Source organism: Rhodnius prolixus, unplaced genomic scaffold (genome assembly GCF_049639745.1).
Source record: "Rhodnius prolixus isolate KJV_2025 unplaced genomic scaffold, Rpr scaffold_2, whole genome shotgun sequence".
NCBI lineage: Eukaryota > Metazoa > Arthropoda > Insecta > Hemiptera > Reduviidae > Rhodnius > Rhodnius prolixus.
This window is the reverse complement of record NW_027411592.1, coordinates 1602211-1626235: the sequence shown is the minus strand read 5'-3', so window position 1 is coordinate 1626235 and position 24025 is coordinate 1602211. Positions and strand designations below refer to the sequence as shown.

The window sequence follows — 24025 nt, the reverse complement described above, 5'->3', positions numbered from 1 at the left end:
GCTAAGGATGTTACTTCTCGGGGAGGAAAAACCAAGGCCTGGGGAGCTTTACCCAAGAGTCGCTCTCCAGCATTAAGTCAAAAGGACAGGTCTGGAGGGTGAGCTTTAGAGTGAGAGGAACCACAATAGATCCAAAGGGGTCGCAGTGGCGTAGGCCTTGAGGCCGCCCTAGTCTAATCTATCTATCTATCTATGGGTTACCCCTACAATCTTACAGCTTTCCCTAAGTGGATGGACTCCTGATGAACCAACAGTTTCGGTTTCACTTTAGGAGAATAATGGACGGGGAGCAAAATTTTTTGTATGCAAATCAATTAAAGAAAATGTCGAAAGTTGGTATTTTCGATTCCCTCTAAGTGCCATTGTCGGGTATTCCACATGCCAGACATTAACTATAATTATTGGAATAAAGAGTAGAAGTCCTCTCTGAAGCTGAAGATGTAATGTTGCCGCTAGGAAAACCATAGTTTGCTCAGGACTTACAATGCAAACAGACGATGTGGGTCCGCCATGAGCAAGTATCCGCCGATTTGGCGAAGTACAGGCTAATACGTGTCAGTAGGGCTGCATGTTTTAAATTAGGAGATGTGACATTCCTGTGACTTTGATTTGATTACACACACATGTGTGTAGATAGATGAACTAACGGGACTTTGGCCCCGATATTCTAATGATCCCCGGACGCCAAGAAGAAGAGTGAGGGGGCCTCAGAACCAGATCGTGATCGTCTCAAGTGAGCTAGCAGATCTCCTGGGAGAAGATCCTCCTCACACGATTCTCTCTTACTGCAACACCCCAAACTTGATTCTACTACATCCCTCCCGTGTTGGTACTGCTGGTTCGAGACACAGTCTTCCTATCGCAATCGCAATCTTGTCAAATTTTTGAAGTTTAGTTTTAACCGGAACATGCAAAGTCTCTAAAAGTTGGAACGTGGTAATTCTTTTTAGAACAATTGTCGCCTGAGGTATTGAGACTATTTCCTCAACGTCCATCATCAGCGATCCGAAATCATCACCATCTAGTGTGAAACCAATCTCAAATACTGAGAATCTGAAAGTGAAATCCCAAGAACCTAAGAAGTCTCAGAAATTCCATAAAGAGAAGATTATTATTCTAACTATGATCTCTACTCCATCTTTATGTGAATTTTGCACAAATTTACTGTAAATGCAAAGCGCAGACTCGAGGACATGAACATCTTTCAAGACTCACGTGTTAATTTTTTAAAAAAATAAACAAAGAAAGAGTCGAAAAAGTGTTTTTTACAAAGTGGAAGTAACGCAGAAAGTTCAGGCGTACCAACAGAGGACGCCAAATTAAGGTTTTGGTTGGAATCAATCTTCCGGAAGTACCAGTCTTCACTAAGCCAATTTACCAGTTTGAGTTAGCTCTGAGCGCCAATCCAGGTCTACGTAAAACTAGATAAATTTTTCTATTTCAGAAAAAAAATCGATTAAGAACCCATTTTGGTGGTCATTTTCATAAAGTCCGTCACAAACTGCCATTTTTGGGTGGGAAACTTAGGGACCTATCCCTTGGTTACTTGGTTAATCTCGCATAACTGAAATAATGATATTGCGGAGTTGTCGTCGTCGCTACGCTATAAAACCTTTAATTATAGAATGTTTATATTTAGATTAATTTAACGAAGTAAATTCTTAGATTTTGATATAAAACCTTTTTTACAAGAAAAAAAAATTCATCAAATGGCAATTTTCAAGGCTACTCTAAAGTCCCAATTACTTTCATGTGTGTATGAATCCACACCTCTCTTTGTTAAAACTAATTAAAATATTTGTACAATTTCAAATATGTAAGAAATGAAACTGTTGACTTAAGGAAGACCGGAAATGGTAAAGTGCCGCTTCTAACAAATGAACTGAAGTGTTCACATAAAATTCGTTCTCGTATTTTAAGTTTTTGTGCATAAAATTATTTTCCAGTAATAAGTTTTTCAATACAAAAAAGCAATGGATTTTTTTTGTAAGAAAACAATATTCATAAATATTTAGTTGTGGTAAACAGTAAGAGGAAGGTGATAAATGTTTGTTTACAATGTGGACAGGACCGGTAGAGCGCGTGTGGTAGTAATGTGCAGCATTGGCGCGAGCTGCACTCCAACGGTTCTAGTCAGCTGTGGCTGCCAGGTGTTGTTCGCTGCCATCTTGGCTCCTTGATCACCCTGTAACCGTCGTTTATATTTCACACTGTATGGTATAATTTCTCTTGTGTGCCGCAGTCATGTGTGTGCCTACCTCATTCAGTTCTATCTTCGCACTGTGTTTCTCTCCTTAACCTTAAAAATTTGATGTGTTTAATGAGTTTTATTATCTCTTTGTGTTTATTGTTCGTATCTCCAGGTGAACAATACTCTCAGATAAGATAAAAGTGAATGGTTTGCGCTGCCTCTGTGCGAACTCTTTTTAACTAAAATTTTCAAGTGTATTTTTCTTACGAATTTACATTTTGTTTTCTAATATTCTCAGTGTGTTACAAAGTTCTTTGAGATAAGACTTTGGGCGATTTGTGCAAGCAAAAAATATTTAATGTATTTCTTTGCTTTTCTTTTGGAAACTTAAAGCAGACAGGAAGAGAAGGATCATGAAGAGATTAAAGAAATTCTTTAAAAGGTTTGTCTCTAAAGTTTTTGTTTTGTTGCCTTCTATCCCTAAATTATCGATTTTGAATTGAATCCACACCCCAGATAAAATACGTACATTGTGAACAAATGGATTGTACTTAGTAAGACAAAGTATTGTAATCAATGATCACGATGCCGAGTTTTACCGGAAACGTCCTTCTTTGAGACTCCTCAACTCAAAATTAGTAGTTTTTACAAAAAAGTTACAGGAAATCCTTTTCCAACTGCAGAAAAATTGAATTTTTCTATTTTGGTGAAGAGTTCCAAATTGTTTCATTGATTAATCTACTCATGGTGCAAGTAAATACAGAACTTAGTCAAATTCCAGAAAATTTTCCTCTCAAAAGTTGAGAAGTTTTTCCTCACATCTCGGTATTGCACCACCAACTTCTCTCGTTAATCTTCTTGGTAGTTTCGTACATTGCTCCGAAATGGACCTAATAGGGTAATACTAGTATAACCAATCTGTCTAGAACAGCGTTTCCCAACCTGTGGAACGCGAAAAATAATCAGCAATGGTGGACATAAAAAAAATTAAAGTATAAAAATATCATAGAAACGTTTTTTCCTATATAATACATAAAAATTATTTTAATTAATAATATTATACAGTGAAGTTGAATATTTACAGTAATAACGTTAGTCTGTCTCAAGATATACGAGAAAATTTTCTTTCATGGAGTATTTTCCAAAACCCGAAAACACAAATGATAATTGGATTCTATAAATTAAATAGATTTCTATAAAGAAAATTTAGGAAAAGCTACATCATTATCAATAAAAGATAAAGAAAATTTAATAGAATTATCATGTGACGGAACTTAAATGGTAACTACATATGTAAAAATCTGCTTAAAGAGACTGATTGTAATGAATAAGCTCTATCCAAGCAAAGTTGAATTTAATTGGTACTTACAGGTAGTTGAATACTTAAAAGAAATTAATTTAGAAGATTTGGGCACAAATATAATAATCCTAAAGAAGAACTTTGTAAATTAATTAATAATTTTGAAGAGAAAAATATGTACGCAATTTTGCATTATTTAAAAAAAAGTTTTAAAACTAAGATCTTACAGTTTATAAAGTGAACATGAACTCCTTTGTAACAGATACGTTGTATCTCTTCACAAATAAAGATAATAATAATAAAATAACACACTCGGAATAAGAAATTTGCACGAAATACAATCATCTTTATTAAGTGGTCAATTTAGAACATGATGTACTACCAAGGGGTAGGCGAGCCAAAAAAAGTTGGGAAACGCTGGTCTAGAAGGTTCATGGAGGTGTATCTTTGGAATGCTAGTGTAAGACCATCGTGTTTGATTAGTTAGAGAGGAATTTCTGTGGCCCTTTTCTCCAGCAAAAGAGGAAGATACACTTTTGGTGTTTGAGAAACTTTGTTATCAATTCTGGAATCAAAAGATCTGCTGCAGTGCTGCTGCTTTCTAATGACGAAATGAAAGTTACTTAAAACAGGATTTTTAACAAATAAAAATTACTGAAATTGAATTTTTGTTTTCAAAAAAGTGACATTTTCGATCACATTATTATTATTTTTTTCTTCAACTTTAAGGTTATATTTATTCGTGATAATTTTCCAGGCAATTGATGCTGCACATTGATTCATTATCACTAAGCACCTGTAGAACTGTCTTCAAAGCCTCCCCCAAAAGATCTTTTCTTTGAAAAGGTTTCAACTAAAACTTATAGACACGAGAGCATTTGAGCTTTCAAGAAAATTTTTGGAGCCAGTCTTTTTTATTTTCAAAGAAAATCTAAGAAAATGTTAACCTTCTTAGTGACCAAAACTAAGCGCGTCTGCTGCTGGTGGTTCTTTATTTAAAATAACCAATTTGAACTAACCAGCGAGTTTCCGTTATTGAGTTCTGCTCTCCATACTTACAGACCAACTTCTTTCTTAGCTCATCCAAACTTATAAGAAGTTGTTTAAGTGGAACTAGCTGTTTTCAAAATGAATAAACAATATGTATGACTAGTTCAAGTTATTTAAAAAGTATTGCCACATTTCTATAAAATGTTATCAACAAAATTTTACGTTGTTAATCTCGCATAACTGAAATAATGATATTGCGGAGTTGTCGTCGCTGCGCTATAAAACCTTTAATTATAGAATGTTTATATTTAGATTAATTTAACGAAGTAAATTCTTAGATTTTGATATAAAACCTTTTTTACAAGAAAAAAAAATTCATCAAATGGCAATTTTCAAGGCTACTCTAAAGTCCCAATTACTTTCATGTGTGTATGAATCCACACCTCTCATTGTTAAAACTAATTAAAATATTTGTACAATTTCAAATATGTAAGAAATGAAACTGTTGACTTAAGGAAGACCGGAAATGGTAAAGTGCCGCTTCTAACACATTAATTGCAAGTTCCTATGGCCAGCAAGTGACCATGATGGTGTCCGCGGACTCGAGGTAGACGTGATTGTGGATGCACAGCTAACACTGGGATCTTCTTGAACTCTTTTACTCGCAAAGTAGTTCCTGCCAATATCCTCTGAATCCTTCTCGATATTAAGTGCACATCCAGTGCCATATAATTGTTCTAGGAATGTTAGTTTTAGAGCAGTTCTTAGGATAGGGCATTCTCCAAGTTGTGGTTTCAGTAAAGTATGAGGTTTTAGGCACGATGTGTGTATGTTGGCAAGAGTTGATTATGTTTCAAATATGGAGTTAGTCCTTAACAACCTTGAGATTTGTCTGGTGAAAAGACCGTGCGATTGTTCACATCTCATTTCCCTTAGTGTGTAAGCGATATTTCATTGGGATTTTCAGTGGATGTAGTAAATCTCTGCGAAAAAGCTTATTATAATTTATAAAAACAAAAGTGACAAATCTAGTTATTTGTGGAAGTGAGGTATTCCCCAATTCATGGATACATTTAGCAGCGGCTTTCCTCTGCCAACTTGATCATTTATACTAGAAGATAGTTCTAAAACTTAAACTAAAAATCTGTTAATGGAAACTGACGTCACAACGCTCTCAGAAACTCTCTAAAATTATTGTTTCTGGGAAATGTATTACGAGCATTTCATGCTCATGTTGTGTTCTGTGTTGGTTGATTAACTAGTGCAGTTGTACACGTGTTCTGTGTTGGTTGATTAACTGGTGCAGATGTGCAGGTGTTCTGTGCTGGTTGATTAACTGGTGCAGATGAGCAGGTGTTCTGTGTTGGTTGATTAACTGGTGCAGTTGTATACGTGTTCTGTGTTGGTTGATTAACTAGTGCAGTTGTACACGTGTTCTGAGTTGGTTGATTAACTGGTGCAGATGTTCTGTGTTGGTTGATTAACTGGTGCAGTTGTACCTGTGTTCTGTGCTGGTTGATTAACTGGTGCAGATGAGCAGGTGTTCTGTGTTGGTTGATTAACTGGTGCAGATGAGCAGGTGTTCTGTGCTGGTTGATTAACTGGTGCAGATGAGCAGGTGTTCTGTGTTGGTTGATTAACTGGTGCAGTTGTACACGTGTTCTGTGTTGGTTGATTAACTAGTGCAGTTGTACACGTGTTCTGAGTTGGTTGATTAACTGGTGCAGATGTTCTGTGTTGGTTGATTAAGTGGTGCAGTTGTACCTGTGTTCTGTGCTGGTTGATTAACTGGTGCAGATGAGCAGGTGTTCTGTGTTGGTTGATTAACTGGTGCAGATGAGCAGGTGTTCTGTGCTGGTTGATTAACTGGTGCAGATGAGCAGGTGTTCTGTGTTGGTTGATTAACTGGTGCAGTTGTACACGTGTTCTGTGTTGGTTGATTAACTAGTGCAGTTGTACACGTGTTCTGAGTTGGTTGATTAACTGGTGCAGATGTTTTGTGTTGGTTGATTAACTGGTGCAGTTGTACCTGTGTTCTGTGCTGGTTGATTAACTGGTGCAGATGAGCAGGTGTTCTGTGTTGGTTGATTAACTGGTGCAGTTGTACACGTGTTCTGTGTTGGATGATTAACTGGTGCAGTTGTACACGTGTTCTGTGTTGGTTGATTAACTGGTGTAGTTGTACACATGTTCTGTGTTGGTTGATTAACTGGTGCAGATGTGCAGGTGTTCTGTGTTGGTTGATTAACTGGTGCAGATGTGCAGGTGTTCTGTGCTGGTTGATTAACTGGTGCAGATGAGCAGGTGTTCTGTGATGGTTGATTAACTGGTGCAGTTGTATACGTGTTCTGTGTTGGTTGATTAACTAGTGCAGTTGTACACGTGTTCTGAGTTGGTTGATTAACTGGTGCAGATGTTCTGTGTTGGTTGATTAACTGGTGCAGTGGTACCTGTGTTCTGTGCTGGTTGATTAACTGGTGCAGATGAGCAGGTGTTCTGTGTTGGTTGATTAACTGGTGCAGATGAGCAGGTGTTCTGTGCTGGTTGATTAACTGGTGCAGATGAGCAGGTGTTCTGTGTTGGTTGATTAACTGGTGCAGTTGTACACGTGTTCTGTGTTGGTTGATTAACTAGTGCAGTTGTACACGTGTTCTGAGTTGGTTGATTAACTGGTGCAGATGTTCTGTGTTGGTTGATTAACTGGTGCAGTTGTACCTGTGTTCTGTGCTGGTTGATTAACTGGTGCAGATGAGCAGGTGTTCTGTGTTGGTTGATTAACTGGTGCAGTTGTACACGTGTTCTGTGTTGGATGATTAACTGGTGCAGTTGTACACGTGTTCTGTGTTGGTTGATTAACTGGTGTAGTTGTACACATGTTCTGTGTTGGTTGATTAACTGGTGCAGATGTGCAGGTGTTCTGTGTTGGTTGATTAACTGGTGCAGATGTGCAGGTGTTCTGTGCTGGTTGATTAACTGGTGCAGATGAGCAGGTGTTCTGTGATGGTTGATTAACTGGTGCAGTTGTATACGTGTTCTGTGTTGGTTGATTAGGGGCCGTACTTAAATTACGTAACGCAATTTAAAGAGCTTTTTAATCCCCCCCCCCCCCGATGTAACAGATCGTAACAAAATGTCAACCTCCCCTCCCCCCTAGCCAAATGTACGTAATTTTTTGTTATGGAATATCGTCATTGCATAGTATTTAATTAAAATCAAACATATATTTTTTATTTATTACTTATTTAATTACATTATCACTTAGTATGAAGGTTGGCTATAGTAGAATTTGGCGCGAAAAATATCGTTAGTATTTTTCCATTAATGACCAAAAAATTATAGATTCAATTGGAAAAATTACGTACAAGCATTAAAAAACCCCCTACCCCGAACCATAACGAATGGTAACAATCGAGCCTTACCCCCCTCCCCCCTTGCGTTCGTTACGTAATTTAAGTACGGCCCCTTAACTAGTGCAGTTGTACACGTGTTCTGAGTTGGTTGATTAACTGGTGCAGATGTTCTGTGTTGGTTGATTAACTGGTGCAGTTGTACCTGTGTTCTGTGCTGGTTGATTAACTGGTGCAGATGAGCAGGTGTTCTGTGTTGGTTGATTAACTGGTGCAGTTGTACACGTGTTCTGTGTTGGATGATTAACTGGTGCAGTTGTACACGTGTTCTGTGTTGGTTGATTAACTGGTGTAGTTGTACACATGTTCTGAGTTGGTTGATTAACTGGTGCAGATGTGCAGGTGTTCTGTGTTGGTTGATTAACTGGTGCAGTTGTACCCGTGTTCTGTGTTGGATGATTAACTGGTGCAGTTGTACCCGTGTTCTGTGTTGGATGATTAACTGGTGCAGTTGCTCATTGGGCATGTTCAGTTTTGAGCATTGTGACTTCCTTTCGCATACTACGATTTGCCCAAATAATGTCTGAAACTTATATTTGAAATCAGTATCTGCTAACTATTTTAGCCTACTTAAGGCCCAACATATTTCTTTCTGTAGGCTGGAGAAAACTAACTTTGACTTTGGAACCATATTGTGCATTTTTTAAACGTTGTCTTATCAAGAAAGGTAAGCTACGATTAGATGTTCTTGCAAGTCCGAGAAGAAGAAAAGAGAGCTTTTAGCCGAATTAGGTCATTTCCGAACATGCCCAAGCCACACATATCTTGAGTAGGGTGACGATGGTTCAAAATAACACCTTAAATGTTTACCATCCATCACGAAGGGAAGGTCTGATTTGAGAAAAGGCGGATCCCTAAGTAATCTGACGCTGAAACAAACTCCATTCTTATTATTTTGGGAGGAAACCGATGTTGGTGGCTACCCCTTGTAAGTGATGTGAAGTGGCTCGGAAAAGTGTAATTGCCAAGATAAAATGGTGAGTCCCAAAGTGGCCAACTTTGGTTAAGATTGGTGGCAGTTAAATATTCTTGTCTACAGAAGTGGTCAGTTTTAAGAGACATCTCTTGGTAGTGTTCCTTGGAGAGTGGAAGATACTTTCACCGGTTTATGCAATCTTCGGTGGCTATTTGGATGGTTTAGGACAGTCCTCAGCTTTCTGCCTGGAACAGTTCTTGCTGATTGTTTCTTTTTAAGAATGTGCCTTGTTTGCTTTAACTTTTTGGACTGATTCTCAAAAATAATATAATGAGCGCACGATGTTTACTGTGATTTCCAGTAATTACTGTCACACAATGGACGCTTTATCTCCTTATCTAAATATCGATTGCGTTCTGACATACTTAACTTGGACATTTCGTCACCTTTCGTTATTTTGTTTGTTTGATTTGCCTTGTTCAGAAGACATTACCAAATAATCTTAATTGAAAAATACTTGAGATACCTTATCTAATCCATACAATTGAGCACTTCACTTTTATCTGGACACTCCCTAGAGAACAATGCGTTTCTCGTAAGATTTAAATTGAAATCCATCCCCCGGAAGTGGTCTAATGATTGCTGTTTACTGACATTAGACCTCAAATGAGGATTTTAGCGTATAATTTATTTATCTATCTAATATATTTTCACGTACTGATCAAATCTAAAATGTTCACGACCTAGTCGAAGTTTTCAAAAAATCAATCTAAAATTGAACCTTTGATCATATCAAAATCCATCAATTGGGGGAAGAGAGCAACTTTCCCAAATTGATGTCTCTCTCTTTCTCTCGATTTTCGTGATAATTTGATTGAATCGATTTTCTTATAATTTCTTCCACGGTCAAAATATCGACCAATTTTATTTGAAACATTTTTATTGTCAATACTAAGATGTAGGATGTGATGTGATTTCGTGGCTTGCACAGCTGGCATTTGGACCGGTAATGCTACTGTTTCTCTATTCCCCTTCGATGCCTCCCACCTTCCTGTATTTGGTGAACTGACTCACAAACAAATTGCTGCCAGACTCCCAAAGGTTTGTAAACTTTCCAAGCTCGCTTCCGTTAACCTAACCAGTGAATGGATTCAATGGCAACTATTAATGTTGTCTATATATATATATATATAGTTTAATGAAGAAACAAGAGCACTTCTTAACAAACTGTTTATTTTAAACATAATCGTGATCAGAGCTTGATGCTACTTGCCAGTATCGTAGGATCAATAGCAGACCAAATAGATCGACTAATCAAAGATCGATTTTTATAGATCGGCCCTCAATCCTGAGCGAACCTAATCAAAAAGTTTTATAGTAAAATATAAAACATAATACAAGGCTCGCATTGAAAAGACTTACGCGAGTACGTTCCTAATATTAATCACGATAAAAAACATAATGGTTTAATGGAGAATTACATCCTGGACGGTCAAAATAATGGTAATCAATCAACAAAGTAAACCCTAAACATAATTCATTATAAAGTATTTGTGTTTAATCGCCGACGATCAGAGTGTCAATGTTAGAGAAACATTTCTTCAGGAGAATACACCCTTTCATAAGATGATCCTGAGGACTTTTAACGACATGCCTATCGTTATCCAGTACTCTTTTAATGGGAAGATTATTATTTACCCTAGGGGGTAACGTCGACCTAACCTAACCTTAACGTAATTTTTAGGTTGTAACGGAACCGTTTTGGTCTACTCCGAAATAAAATTCTTGCCGGAGTGCGATCAATGGCTCTATTAATGTAATTATTTATGGCAAATTCTACATCAGAAAGGACTAGATGCGATTAATTAAGACTGTGCGACTTAACATTTTCTGGTTGTTATCCATTAAAATGGAAAACTGTTGCGCTTTTCTTTTGGCTGATAGCTTGAATCTTATTACTCTCTACTTTATGTTTAAATAATCTTGATGTTATGTTCTTTACATTACCATTTATTCATGCATGTCTGTTTGCAGGATGTCACCTCCGCTAATGGTGACTGAAGACACTCCACCGGACATGCTGGCCGGAGCCATGGACCTTCGCCTGGTGCTGCCGAACGGAAGTCGAGTGAAGACAAGCGTCGACAGAAGGTACCTCATCTTAGAATGTTTATTTGATTGATAGTTACATGAGTGGGATCTGTTTTTGACGCTGGGAACCCACGGGATCTCCCAGAAAGCGCTATCTCTCCAGACTGATAGCAGACTTTGGTAGGGCGCTTGGTAAAACTTTTTAGTGTATAGAAATCGAATTGAACGTCATGGAATCTAAATATGGTTGTGGTTTTAATAAACAAAGGAACGGTGATATTTCTTGTAAACATAATTGAGTTAACATTTTATTAAAAAGGGTTTGCCTTGATCCCGTAGTCGAAAATGGAAATAACGCTCGAATGTTGACCAGGTAGTTACGACTAAGGAGTTTGTAAAGCAACTTACGAGTTGACATTTACACCAACTAAAACCCTGGGACCTTTCTGTATGGCGCTGAAAGGACTGGCAAACCTGTCTTTTTGGCAGCAAGTGGGCAAGAGGGATTGTTGTGTTGGATAAAGTTGAGGTGGCTCGCAAAGTTGAGATGTATTGTTGGTTTAGTGGGTTCGATTTCCGGTCTAGAGGCCTTGGATTTTATTTAATGGTTAATATGAGAAATTTACAGTAAAGTATGTTTGCTATTCGCCTCCGTCCATGACACCTAATTTGGTAGGTGGACGTAGACCCGGAACAATACCCACTAGTTCCACTCTTTCTATCTCCTTGTATACCTCATCCTCTCTTTCAGTTAATATCCTTCCTTTGATTAGATTCTGACGATATTTTAGAGACTAGTACTATTCAAGTGAAATCTTAAAAGTACAGATTCTTGCAAGCAAATTTATTACATGTGACTAAATCTTGAATGCGATTATAGATTCTATTTTGGAAGGTGAGACTGAAGTAGAGGTGCTAAATGGGCGGAAGTACCCGCAATGAGTTCTATTGGAACCAAACTGGCTTCAAACTCATAATGAAACAGAAAAATAAAAACATTATTTACATTAGAAGTATGTGAACAAAAACGGAAATGACATAATAGCTGTGTGTATAATGTAGTCAATAAACATGTTAAGTACGTAATAAAAGTGGTTGGCTACACTGGACAGGGTGTAAGCACATACCATCTTGTAAACTATCTACTGACCTTGGAGTAGATATGTAACTGTAGTTATTATGTCGTGCCAACATTCCAAAATGTTTTTTTTTTTTTTTGCTGTTTTCGCTATTATTTGTGAGACTTGGAACTCCTTAATATGCTGCAATAATAATGTAAGTGCATTCTTCTTCTAGTAAGGCAGTGCAACCTGCCTGTTACCTAAAAAAAAGCACTAAGATTGTATAGTTTGTGAAAAGAGCCATTAGATCTGCAGGTACCAGGTGAGGGGCTACAGCAGCCCCAGGGGGAACAAACCACCCAGGCTCTCTGGGGAGTCGGCGGCAGTTTGGTGTAGCAACACAATAAATGGTTCACTTGTTTGGGATTTCCCTGGAAAATGGTTCCCAAGATTTCCTCCCGCTAACTTCGTATAGAAGAAAAGTTCTTTTAAAGGTTCCTGAGCAGTGGCAGGGGTAGCGTCTCTCTGTCTGTCTAGGTACATTTTAGTGTAATGTACGGTCTTTATATTATTGTTGGCAGCCGTGTGAGGAAGTTGGCCTAGAATGGGTGCAGCTGTGTTTTAGTGTGGGTAAGACACAGGCTGTAGCCGACGTAACACCTGTTGCGAGGCCAGTAATGGCCACACAGTGACCACTAACCATAACCAGAGAACATACTGTTCGCGCCAACTTACACCATTCATTGCGAAATCCCAGTGGCCACGCCCCCCTTCCACAGTACCATAACATTCTTACCGCATATGATCACCTGTAATTATCGCTCTTATTTAGAATTTCAATTAATTCAGTAGTATTTTCTGAAATTACCTGTAATTTAATTTTTTTTTTTCTTTTGCTTTAAAAAATGGAGAAATCACATTTTTCTTATGTAATAAATAAAATTAGTGAGTGACTCATCGCCGAAGAATTTCTGCGTCTCCATTAGGATGGGATAATGGATCACCGATTTCTGGAGGTTTTTCCTTTTCTAGACACTGCGATCATGTCAGCCGTTTGATTCCACCTTTTCACCGGAAGGTACCCTATCTAAACTCAAACGGCTCCCATAATTCTCTGGGAACATATTGTCACCCCACACACAAACAGAATTACATCTTTTACATAAAACATTTTCCAGTTAAATTGTACGAGGGTAAGTCAATAATTATCCGCAATGTAGTTATAAATTTTATTGTAATACAAATAGAAAACATTATTTTTCAACATAATCCCCTTGCTTTTCAATGCACTTGGTCCATCGTTGCATAAGCTTTCTGAAAGCCGTCATAAAAGAAGGTTTTTGGTTGAGCTGCTAGCCAGGAATGCACCGCTTCTTTTACTGCTTCATCCGAGGTAAATCTACGGCCCCTTAATGCCTCTTTGAGTGGACCAAACAAGTGGAAGTCCGATGGAGCAAGGTCAGGACTATACGAAGGATGATCCAGGACTTCAGTATTGAGTTTCTGAAGCGTTTCAGCAGTGTGGGCAGCAGTATGTGGATGGGCATTGTCGTGCAGCAGTCCTCGGCGTTTGCTTCGAATTGTAGGCTTCAACTTGTCAGTAAGCATCTCACTGTAACGCGCACTGTTTATTGTTATGCCCCTTTCCTGATAATGTTTCAGTACTACGCCTTGTAAGTCCCAAATTTGAGGTATTACTTCTAAGAGAGGGGATAAATAGATTCCCTTTCCGCTCCATATTTGGTAATTTACAGTCTTGCGCACTGATAGAAACAGTTATCTTTTGTTATTAAAGTTTTGAGTTTGAAGGAAATCCCGTAACGGATTGTTCCGGATTTTGGATATTTCTAGATAATGGTTCCTTGGATTTTCCCGCTTAAAATTAGGAATTGGTAGATTAGCAAGCATATTTTACTATCAATTACCCTCATATAAGCCATTAAATAAAATTCTAGGCCCTGGACCGGAAATCGAACCCATCTTTAACAAGACTTAGCTTCCGCTTGCCTTGCCCTCTAACCGCTCGTCTTGCCTTGGCGGCTAACTTCCATATTGTTGTTAAGATTAAAATGTAAATATTGTTGTTTATTGAAAATGTGTAAGTTTGGAGAATAAGATAAAATCGTGAGAGTCTACACAGCCAAGTTTTTAAACCATGTGACAGCTTAGTGTCCAGCCACGCGGCTTTGAACCCGTCTTACCAGTAGTTAGACTAGTAACTATCTAACCCACTAAGAAATAGGAGCTGGAAAATATTTCTATTACTAGTTACAAGTTGGGAGTCTGCCCATTGGGTGTATCTGCACTTAAATCGAAATTATCGGAGGCGTTTTCGAAAACAATCAGTCGTAAGAGCTGTTGCAACAATACTTTTTTTTGCTGTTACTCCTAAAAATTTTTGGAACAGATGAGATTAATGTTGGAACATATAACAGCGATTTACTTGTTTTTTCAGTTACATCCTGCACGGCTCGACAAACAGATGAACCTCTTTGCCCCGGCCCCTGCAACCACAGACAGTGCATTTCCGGTTTAAACATTCAATGTAAGAACGACAGCAATTAAAGCCCCACTTTAAGAGGAAATGAAAATTTGTTATTTTGGTTCAAATCAAAGATTTAGTTGAGAAGCTACCAGTTTGCCTTATCTACCAAATTATTTGCTTTTCAATGTGGGCGCCACCAGGGTCTGATTCGTCATCGGCCAGCCAGTCGTTTAATCAATTCGCCCTTGGACATTTTTCATAAATATTATTGCAGAAAGAAATATTTCTATCTAAATTTAAAAATGTCTTGAGAGATTTAATTTGCTCTTATACCCCTTATACGTAGAGTGAGGCGATCTAGTCTAAACTTTTAGCTACTGAGTTTTTCAGGTCCTCTAAGTCCGGAGACAGTGGTTTTTGGAAATGGTGTGTGCAAAGATTCTAAACAACGATGTCTCAGGAAGCTGAAACTTGACATTTCGAATTGACCCCCCCACCCACCCCCCAGACAGACCGATCTAAGCCGGAAGTGCTGCATTTCACGAAAACAGCTCCAACGATTTCCACACAGAAAGTGTACCCAGTGGTATACCTGGTGGTCTACTTCCTCATTCATTTCATTCTCATTTTCTGAATAGATTCCACCTGCACTACCATTCCACATATACTATTTAGTTTTTGTATACTATTTAATTGGTTAAATATGGTGACTAATTTCTTTATAGAAAATTCTACGACCACAAGTACACCACTTCGCTGATCAAAATGTTTCGAGAATTTCTTCTACAAAATACTTAAGAGATCATACGAATTTACTGCCGGTGCATCCTTAAGGATGCATTTTTGTAGATTAAAAGTGCTTATATCCCGGTTTTAAAAAGTTTTACCATCCGGATAATTGTTAGTAGTCAGAATTGAAGAAGTTCGCAAAAAATTGAAGTTTGAATAATGAACGTCTCAAAATTGTAGGGGAGGGGAATGTGGTAAGAATAAATGTTTTTGCGTAAAACTGTCGTCACCAGTACTTACGATTGTAAGCAAATACGTAAATTCTCTTCAGACGAAAGTATTTTACTAATTAATACATTAAATATTTGAAAAAGTAGAAGAACCTGTAATAAGAGAACCTCCATTCTGTATTTTTAAGGACATTACCACCCAGGGGGCGCAGGCGCGTAAACTCGCTACTATAATAAACGACAAAGAAATTATTTTTTCTGCAACCATGTAGGTAGGAATGTTCTCATTACTAAATTAAAATCAGCTGTGTAATGCCCAACTTTACCTCACTAGTGGGGAAAAATTCCCATTAGTGTCACTTTCCTCACTAGTGGGTGGAAAAACTTTATTGTGCTTCCTTGATATAAGAAGTTTTGTTATTAAATATTTTCTGAAAAACTTTAATAAGCTTATTTAAATTTATTTTATCTAAATAATTAAAAAACGAATATTAAAAAAATAAAATACAAATTGAAAGGAATATAGAAATAAAAATATTTTAATAAATAATTAGATATTTTTAATTATTACAATTAAAAAGGTTATAGTGTTACCTTATAGAAATTGAAAATGGATTCTAGTGATTCCTGTTTAGTTTTTTTTTTTTTTAGTTAATAACCCTAATGGTTGCAGAAAAAATATAATATTTAACTCGAGTGTAAAGTATTTTCCTCACACTCGGCAATTTGCACTTGCACTCGCCTCGCTTCTCTCGCTCGTGCGTGCAAACCCTGTCTCGCGTGAGGAAAAGTACTACTTTCCGCACTTGTTAAATAAATAACTATTTTGTTACAAATAATAATTAATAATATTGGTGACCATTATTGCACAAGTTGCATAATTATTTTGGAACTCAATAAATGTTTTTTCTAAAAAAAAAAAAAAAAATTACTAGACTACGCATTCTTTAACTGCAATCTCAGTGTCAGAAAGAGGATATCCTGTTATTTCTGACAAAGTTAAGTTCGCTCCCAGTCTTGACAGATCTGTCAAAAAGCGCGAACAGTATTACAGTATTTGGGTGGTAGTTTTACATGCACTATTTATGTATATCCTACTAAGATTACAAATTTAGTTGTGGGTAGCGACTAGAGTGACCATCGCAGTGAGAAAATCCGATTATGGTTTTTAGACTTAAAATTTTTTTTAAATGTCTTCGAGTCTGCCCTCGCGCTTTCGTCCTTCATCGTAATTTTTCTGGGTTCCTGGGTAGTTTCTCTGGGCTAAATACACCTTTCAAGTACAGAATTCTCATAGCGCTGTTAGTCCATTTCCAATATCCGGTATTTTATGTACCTTTATCACAACTGGCAACGATGGGCCCATTTCTGACCGGGACATTCACGATTTTCACCAAGAAAATGTCCGATGACTTCCGTAATGATTTCCCCTTTAATTGGTGAGGATATGTTTACACGCGGTTGTCTAGTACGTATTTCTGGGTTCCAGACTGGATTGCAATGGCTGTGAACGAACAATACAAGAATCCACACTTCCGTTTTGGACAATTCAAGGAAATACACGTCACTTTCTAACAACTGCTCTCACAAGTTTCATTCAAAAGAGAACTCAATTTCTCGGCGCGGTGCATTTGGCTCTCTGTAAGGCACCTGTCCGACCAATTACCTGTCTACTTGTGGAGCTTGCGCAGTTGATATGTTTAGTCATGGTTATTTTCTTGTAATTTTTATTCTTGTGTCTTTAAATTTGCCAACAGCAAGTTACCACTCACTTTTTTTACTTTTTTTCACTTTCAAATAATGCATAATTTAAAAAACAATTATATAAATGTATTATTTTGTTTATATTTTTAGAAAGTGAATTAGCTTTAAAAACCGCAGAGTATCGATTTGTTTGAAAAATAAGAATCATGCGTTGTGATGTTTGCCTGTGAAACGAATGACAGACAAACCTGAAACAATATCCTCGCCAACCAACACTTTCACATTTACAGTTCGTCTTTCAAATGAATCACTTTCCCCTAGTTTTGTAAACCTGCGATCGAAACAAAGGGAAATTAGCGTCATTGTTTTCACTTACTCTCGCTGTAAGAGAAGATATTGTGAGCAGATTTCCGCTTTTGAGACAGGAAGTATCACTTTTGAGGTCCTCTGAGTGAGAGGAAGTGGTTTCTCTCTCTCTCTCTCTCTCTCTCTCCCTCTCTCTCTCTCTCTCTCTCTCTATCCACCGGGAAATCTCCGGAAGTTTAGACTTGCTAACAGAGAGCGCCACAATCAGGTCTTCATCAGAATTGGACTTCCATTTTTTTTTGCAACGATTCTCTTTCAACTTGGTCCACTGATTGCTAACACATCGACCTACAAAGAAGAAGCTCAACATACTCTTTCACAATTGCAACTGGTCCGACTACTAAGCACGTCTTCCAGTTCAACATCCAGGGCCGGATTTAGATGAAAAGAGGTCCCCTAGGCTATTCCATTTATGAGGCCCTCATACAAAACGAACAGACCCAATGAGCCGAACGCGTTGATCTTAACCAATACATTTCCATGTTTGATCATTATTAGTCATATGCCTAGAATTTCTCCTTATTTTCGGATCTGTGTTTTAGAATAGTGTAATTTTAATTTTGCTAACAATTTGAATGTAAGCCCCTCCTGATCTTGATGCCCTAGGCTGAAGCCTAGTTAGCCTATAGGAAATCCATCTGTGTAGCATCCAGGATTTGCCGCGCTACCCCAACCTAGACCATTGCTTAAGAATAGTTCGCACAGTTGCCTTTGGTGATTGATAACCAAAAAACAGGTTCTGGATCGATGAATACTCCATTTCTGATCAGTAACCTCAATATCTCTAATGGCATCCACCCATGGATTCTGAAGGGAAAACCGTCTTAAAGAATTCCTGTTTCCCCCCCTCCCAAAAAGGGATGAAATCGTCTTTCTAGCCGCATGCGCTTTTAGCAGCTGACAACATGAAAACGAAACTCTTCTAAAAGTAACCCTCTTTCCAGGTTATGGTGCTAAAGCGGTGGTTTAACAGCAAAGCTTGGGTAGGAGAGGTCCTTCTCTGACTTCCCCCTCCACCAAAGATGCTGGCTCTGCAGCCATTAATCATCTTTCTCCAAAGCAAAGAAGACGATAATAAGATTAAGTGGACTCTAGATTAATTTGGATTGTTTTCGAAAGAATTGCCTGGGTGTGCGGATCCAATAATAAATCTGATTCTAAAAAACCCAACCACTATCCCTGCTACTGTTGTATGTGTTCATTGTGGATTTTCTGGCGCTAGAACGAGATGCTGCGTGAATCTAGGATAGATTGGGCCCCACCAGGAGAGTAAATGACCCCCTGCGGCAGATGACCTTCCCGTCTCTCTCGTTGGACCCTCGTTTGTTTATCCAACACAATGGGATTGTGTGGCCGCCGAATACAATGGACGGATGGGCCTGAAAATATGATGCGTAATTATATATTTGTATTCATTTTACGCATGCGCCTCTAGTTCTTCTCTCTTCTATTCAATCTCTTATTACATTGACTTCTTGTCCCACCAAAGAGAATCTGTTCGCTGTATCTATTTTTCTGAAGGATGATACAGAGGAGTATCGGGGGGAGGATTCCTTGGGTAGATTGCCTCAAGGAATCTTGCATTGTGTATTCTTCAAATAAGATGAAGACATTTCGTTATCTAGGACAGGGAGACCTCTTGCTACTGATTAGCCTTGAAGACTAGACTAGCTTTGGGCTAATCGTGGACACTCACATGACCTTCTCGTACTGCAGTTTAGCGATTTGGAAATTGGGAGTTTATAGCACAAGAATACGTCAATGTTACACTCAATCACCTGATTCTGTAGAATCAATGGAATGTTTGAAGAATGTTTGAAATAATTGAGTAAAGCATCCATGCTTGTCCTAAGTTCAGGTGAAACCCTTTTTTTGGCGACTACCCAGGAAGTTCCGGGAAAAAGTTAATAATTAAAATGGTCATACAGGTCTAACTTTGTTTCTACAAACTTAGAAAATCTACGCCCACAGTAAATGTTCGTTTAGTGGAATTTATTGCCGGAGATCTCTTTGGAGCTGGCATGCTAACTGGTTTTCAAATATTGTCTGGAATAATGCGCTTAGGTAAAGGATTAGCTATGCGGTTAGCGTACTGGATTCCCACGCGGAGGTCCCGGGTTCGAATCCAGCTGCGCTGACCCTTAGATTTTCTCTTCCTAGGAGCTTCTTACAGCTCACTGTCCGGTGATGGACAGTGTTGTATGTAACGAGAGAACACTGTCCGGAAAAAAGCTCTGGGCACCAATAACCTTAGATGTTGACGCGCCTCAAATAAAAAAAAAAAATGCTCTCGCAAATTAGGAACTTTATTTTGATTGAGAATGTCTTTAATACAGCAAAATTGATTTGCTGGCGTAACTGGCAAGAAAGCAGCGCAGAGAGAGATTACAGCTGGTTAATTGAATGGACCGCCGGTATCTGATGACGCAGTCCACAAACATTGAGGCAGATTTCCCCGTGCAGATAGCATTGTCTAATTGTTCCAACATGTGTGTGTGGCAACGAGGCGATTCCGGCCAATCAGCTCCTTTCCCCAGCCTTACTCACACAAACAGACTCCATTCTGTTTTCCCGTATTTTTTGTCGAGACTTGTAGCAACAACGTCAGCGCCACAAAGACTGGTCGTCCTAGGCCTTGCAATACGCAAACCGTGTATTTCACAATTTATCCCAACTTGTTGTTGCTGCAACTACTACATTCATTCTAAATCAACTTGTTGTTTTAAAAATGTAATTGTAGATTGAAACTGATTAATATTATTTGGGTCAGATGGTTTAAACTTGTTGCACTTTTAAAACATATTTTTCCCCAATTTTCTTAAATCTTTCCTTAGCAACGTGAATGCCGATTTTTTATTTTTATTTTTTATGATTTATGATTTTAAGGCGCGCCAACAGCTGAGGTTATTGGCGCCCGGAGCTTTTTTCAGTGCACTGCCGGCCTCCGGACAGTGTTCTCTCCTTACAGTAAGAAGCTCCTAGGAAGAGAAAATCTAAGGGTCAGCAGCTGGATTCGAACCCGGGACCTCCGCCTGGGAATCCAATACGCTAAACGCTAATCCCTTCCCTCCCTATTATTATTATTTATTTGAACCATCAGTTTTGACAATAGATTTGAGGATGTAGAGTAAATCAGCATATTGATATTTAGTTACTACAAATGGCGCATTCATTTTTTTGAACTAATGAAAAAAAAAAAAAAAACCAACTTCAACTTTATCAATAGTAAATAATGTGAGGGGGTAAACTTCCTCCACATTTAAAGAAAACTTCTGGCCGGAAATGAACGTACAGAACAACTTCTCATCTTAGTTGTAATGTACTTTCTTTTTTCCTTATCCAGCGACAAAGGCGTTGAGCCATTTTCTGTCTGGCAGCCCAATATCTTTCATATGGCGAATTCATGCCCTGTAGTGCCGTGCACTCGTTCAAATGGTTAAAAATCATTACGCCGTCATTGCACAATGGGCTTAATCGGCGAGTCCCTAATACCTATTTTGTGGAGGTGTGCTTGTAGATAGTTGTGCCCTGTAATTCCTAGGAAGAGCACGACAGACTCTTTTCTTGGGGAGGCTGGCAGGTATCCTGTTTTCTAGCAGCGTTGCCCTCTGCTTTCCAGCGGCCATGCTCCTGTATTCCTCGTGTAATTTCCCCATTATGTGGTTACCTATAACTCTTTTAGCCGATGCGTAACACACTGCGCGTGATCACATTGACTTCCCTGTTTCGCAAGGTTATCGTCTCCTGCTCGTTCCCTGGTAATCCACTGGAAAGCCAGGTGCTTCCCTTCTATAAGTATCTTTTCAATCATTTCCTGGCACGCTCTTAACATCAGCGGAAACTCCACTCTGAGCACCCGTAACGGCTATTAACGCTGCTTGGGAGTCACTAAGATAGACTACTTGGTCCAATTAGTTGTAATATACGAGTACTAGTAAATCGACAGTACGTATTTCGTACGGCTCCAACCACAGTGGGTTAGCTCTGCTTCCAGCTTTGGTTTGATACCTTTCTTTAGGGAAACCGTGACGACACGCTTCCCTCAGCTGTATTATTTCAGTATACACTAACCTCCTAAATCTTGTAAAAAAGTTAAAAATTTCAAGTAATATCCATTACGTAAATTGTGATAAGAGGAAGTTGTATATGGGTTCAATGCTCTCTCTCAGCGCTCTCTAGAGAGTAGACTTTCTTTCTTTGAGTAATCACCGAAAATGCTGCTTCACAAAAGGGACGGCCATAATTTAGAAATGAATTACAAGTAGTTATTTATTTGTTATTAAATGTGTGTTATTTTTTGCTCTCGTTTTGTTCTATAGCAAATAAATCTTAAATTAAATAAAATTTGCTAATAATTTCGTTTGCCAAAGATGATAAAGTCGAAAAAAAGAAAGAAAAATACAAATCTTCCATTTTACTGTAGGCCAAAGAGGGCGTGGCGTGCAAGGTAGGCGTGGTTTAATAAAAAGTTCTCGCTTTTGATTGGCTCTTCAACCAGCCTACTTTTCACACTTTCATTCTTCACCGTGATTGGCCTATACTTTACTCTGAATTATTTCTATCAAAAATTACAGTTTAATTTTTTTTACTAATTTTTCTCCCATAGGTATTTGATGAAGTCACAAATTAGGCAATAAAAACATGTAAAAAACAAAAAGATTTTTCACGCATAATGTCTTGTTTTCTACACTATTAATGTAAGGGTGAATTGGGGAATAACGGGGCTATTTTTCTTGGGAAGTAGGTAAAATAAAATTGTGGGTCTTGTTTCATGTTTACCTATTGTTCTCCGCCATTCTGTGTGTTCATTTGCTTAGGGCTGTAATTTTAACTATTTTTAAAGATATAATTAACAATTTGATACCCCCAATTACAGTCAATGTGCTACAACTTTACTGGACAAATATTTTGTAGATGAAAATGGCCAGCAAAGGGTCTGTGACATCTAATAAATTCTAAAAAATATTAATGAAAACTTAATGCAGTAAAATTAACTTAAATGATGTCAATTATTACATATGCTTTTTCGAATGTTTCTAAATGGTAGAAATTACGGGCGGCGGAAGTATAACTGAAATGTTGGGCAGTTGATGATTTATGTACCGTTTCGGGTTTAATCAATCCTTATAGTTAACTTTTTAAACTGTTTTTGTTAAAGAGATTTTTGTACCTTTTGGATAGATTTTTCTTTTTGTCATTCTGTGAAGTTACAACATATCTGCTTTACACATTTTCATATCATTTGGAATATGCAGTACTTTCATTATAACCTGACAAGGTGTTAAGTAAACTACTGGAGAGATATTTTAAAAGAGTGCTTCTTGTTGCGGTCCCCCAAAGAATCCATAAAAACAATTTACTCGGGAAAACGTTGTGAATATAAAACAGGAAGGTATTTGCATGTAAATAACAATCACAGTACTTCCTTTTAAGAGGAGTCAGAAAAATAGTATCAAAATTTGAAATAAAAAAGCTCTTTTTCGAACCTTTCTAAATGCTTGAAATTACGTGCTGAAGGTAGTATGTTTAAACAAATCTTATTCTTAATTTTGTAAACTGTAAGTTTTTGTTAAGGAGATAAGATTTAAAGAAAATTTGGTAATTTTATAGGAAAAGAGGGGAAAATTGGTAAAGTTGGGTGTTTTTCAAGTTTTTGACGATCAACCTTATCGGGGACGGTTTTAATTAGCCAGTAAAAGCCCTAAAGTTAACATTTGGAAACTTCTACCTCGAGAGAGTTAGTGGTTTAGGGATATTACTTGATCTTCCTTGGTCAAAAACTTGGCAAAAAATAAAAATAAGATAGAAAATGTTTCTTCCCACTGAGATGTTAAAGTCAACTTGAAGTAAAACTTCAAAGTTTGGAAAAATTTACATGGCGTAAACTGCGATTAAGAGGAAGTCATGAGAGTGTTGAGACCAGTTGCCGCTCCCCTTGCATCCTGAACGGAACCCAGCATGAATATTTCCTTGTACATCAACAAGGTTGAAGACGTTGTCAGGCAGTAGCTGAGGATATAGATTTTGAAAGTGTGCAGTTTGATTATTGAGAGTAGAGAGATGTAACAGTGAGGTGAAGGTAGCTTTCCCAGGAAGGTTAGTTCTCACAGAAAGATTCCAATTGTTCCAAGTGCCAGCAGCTCTCTCTCCTCCTGCCATTCTACTGCTCACCACTAACCACAAAGGCCGATCTCTTTACATACCATTACCGATCTGGTTAGCTTTGGCGCTAACCTCTCTCTTTCTTTCATCTATATCTTGGAGTGATGCATGTTATCAAGAAATATTTCTTTGTTTTCTTCTTAGCTCACTCACTCCACTTTCTCTTAAACTACTCGGTTGATCCTACCTCATAGATCAAGTCTTGCACACTGTGAGCCAGTTTTAATTCTTCCCGCATTAGACTAGAGGAAATCCTGGTGAAGCGAACCCCTAACACTTGCCCCTAGAAGTGCCTTAAAACGAATTTTCCTTGTAAAAATTAAATATCTTTGAATGAGAAAGGTGTGCCTACCATACGAAATAAACAGAAAGGCCTAAGGAGCCGTTTTGGAG

At 38.0% G+C, this 24025-nt stretch overlaps 1 protein-coding gene across 8 annotated transcripts in view; it reads left to right on the top strand.

Annotated features, from left to right (window-relative positions):
• Positions 1–24025, top strand: part of LOC141448734 (uncharacterized) — a 124786-nt gene that overhangs the window by 65850 nt on the left and 34911 nt on the right. For 5 of the 8 annotated variants that reach the window (XM_074117310.1, XM_074117305.1, XM_074117309.1 and 2 more), the window contains exon 2: positions 10839–10955. In XM_074117310.1, the coding sequence (XP_073973411.1) occupies positions 10839–10955 (117 nt within the window). Of the gene's footprint in view, positions 1–2219; positions 2634–10838; positions 10956–24025 lie in introns of those variants that run through there. The other 3 variants (XM_074117307.1, XM_074117311.1, XM_074117306.1) reach the window with 1 other exon arrangement.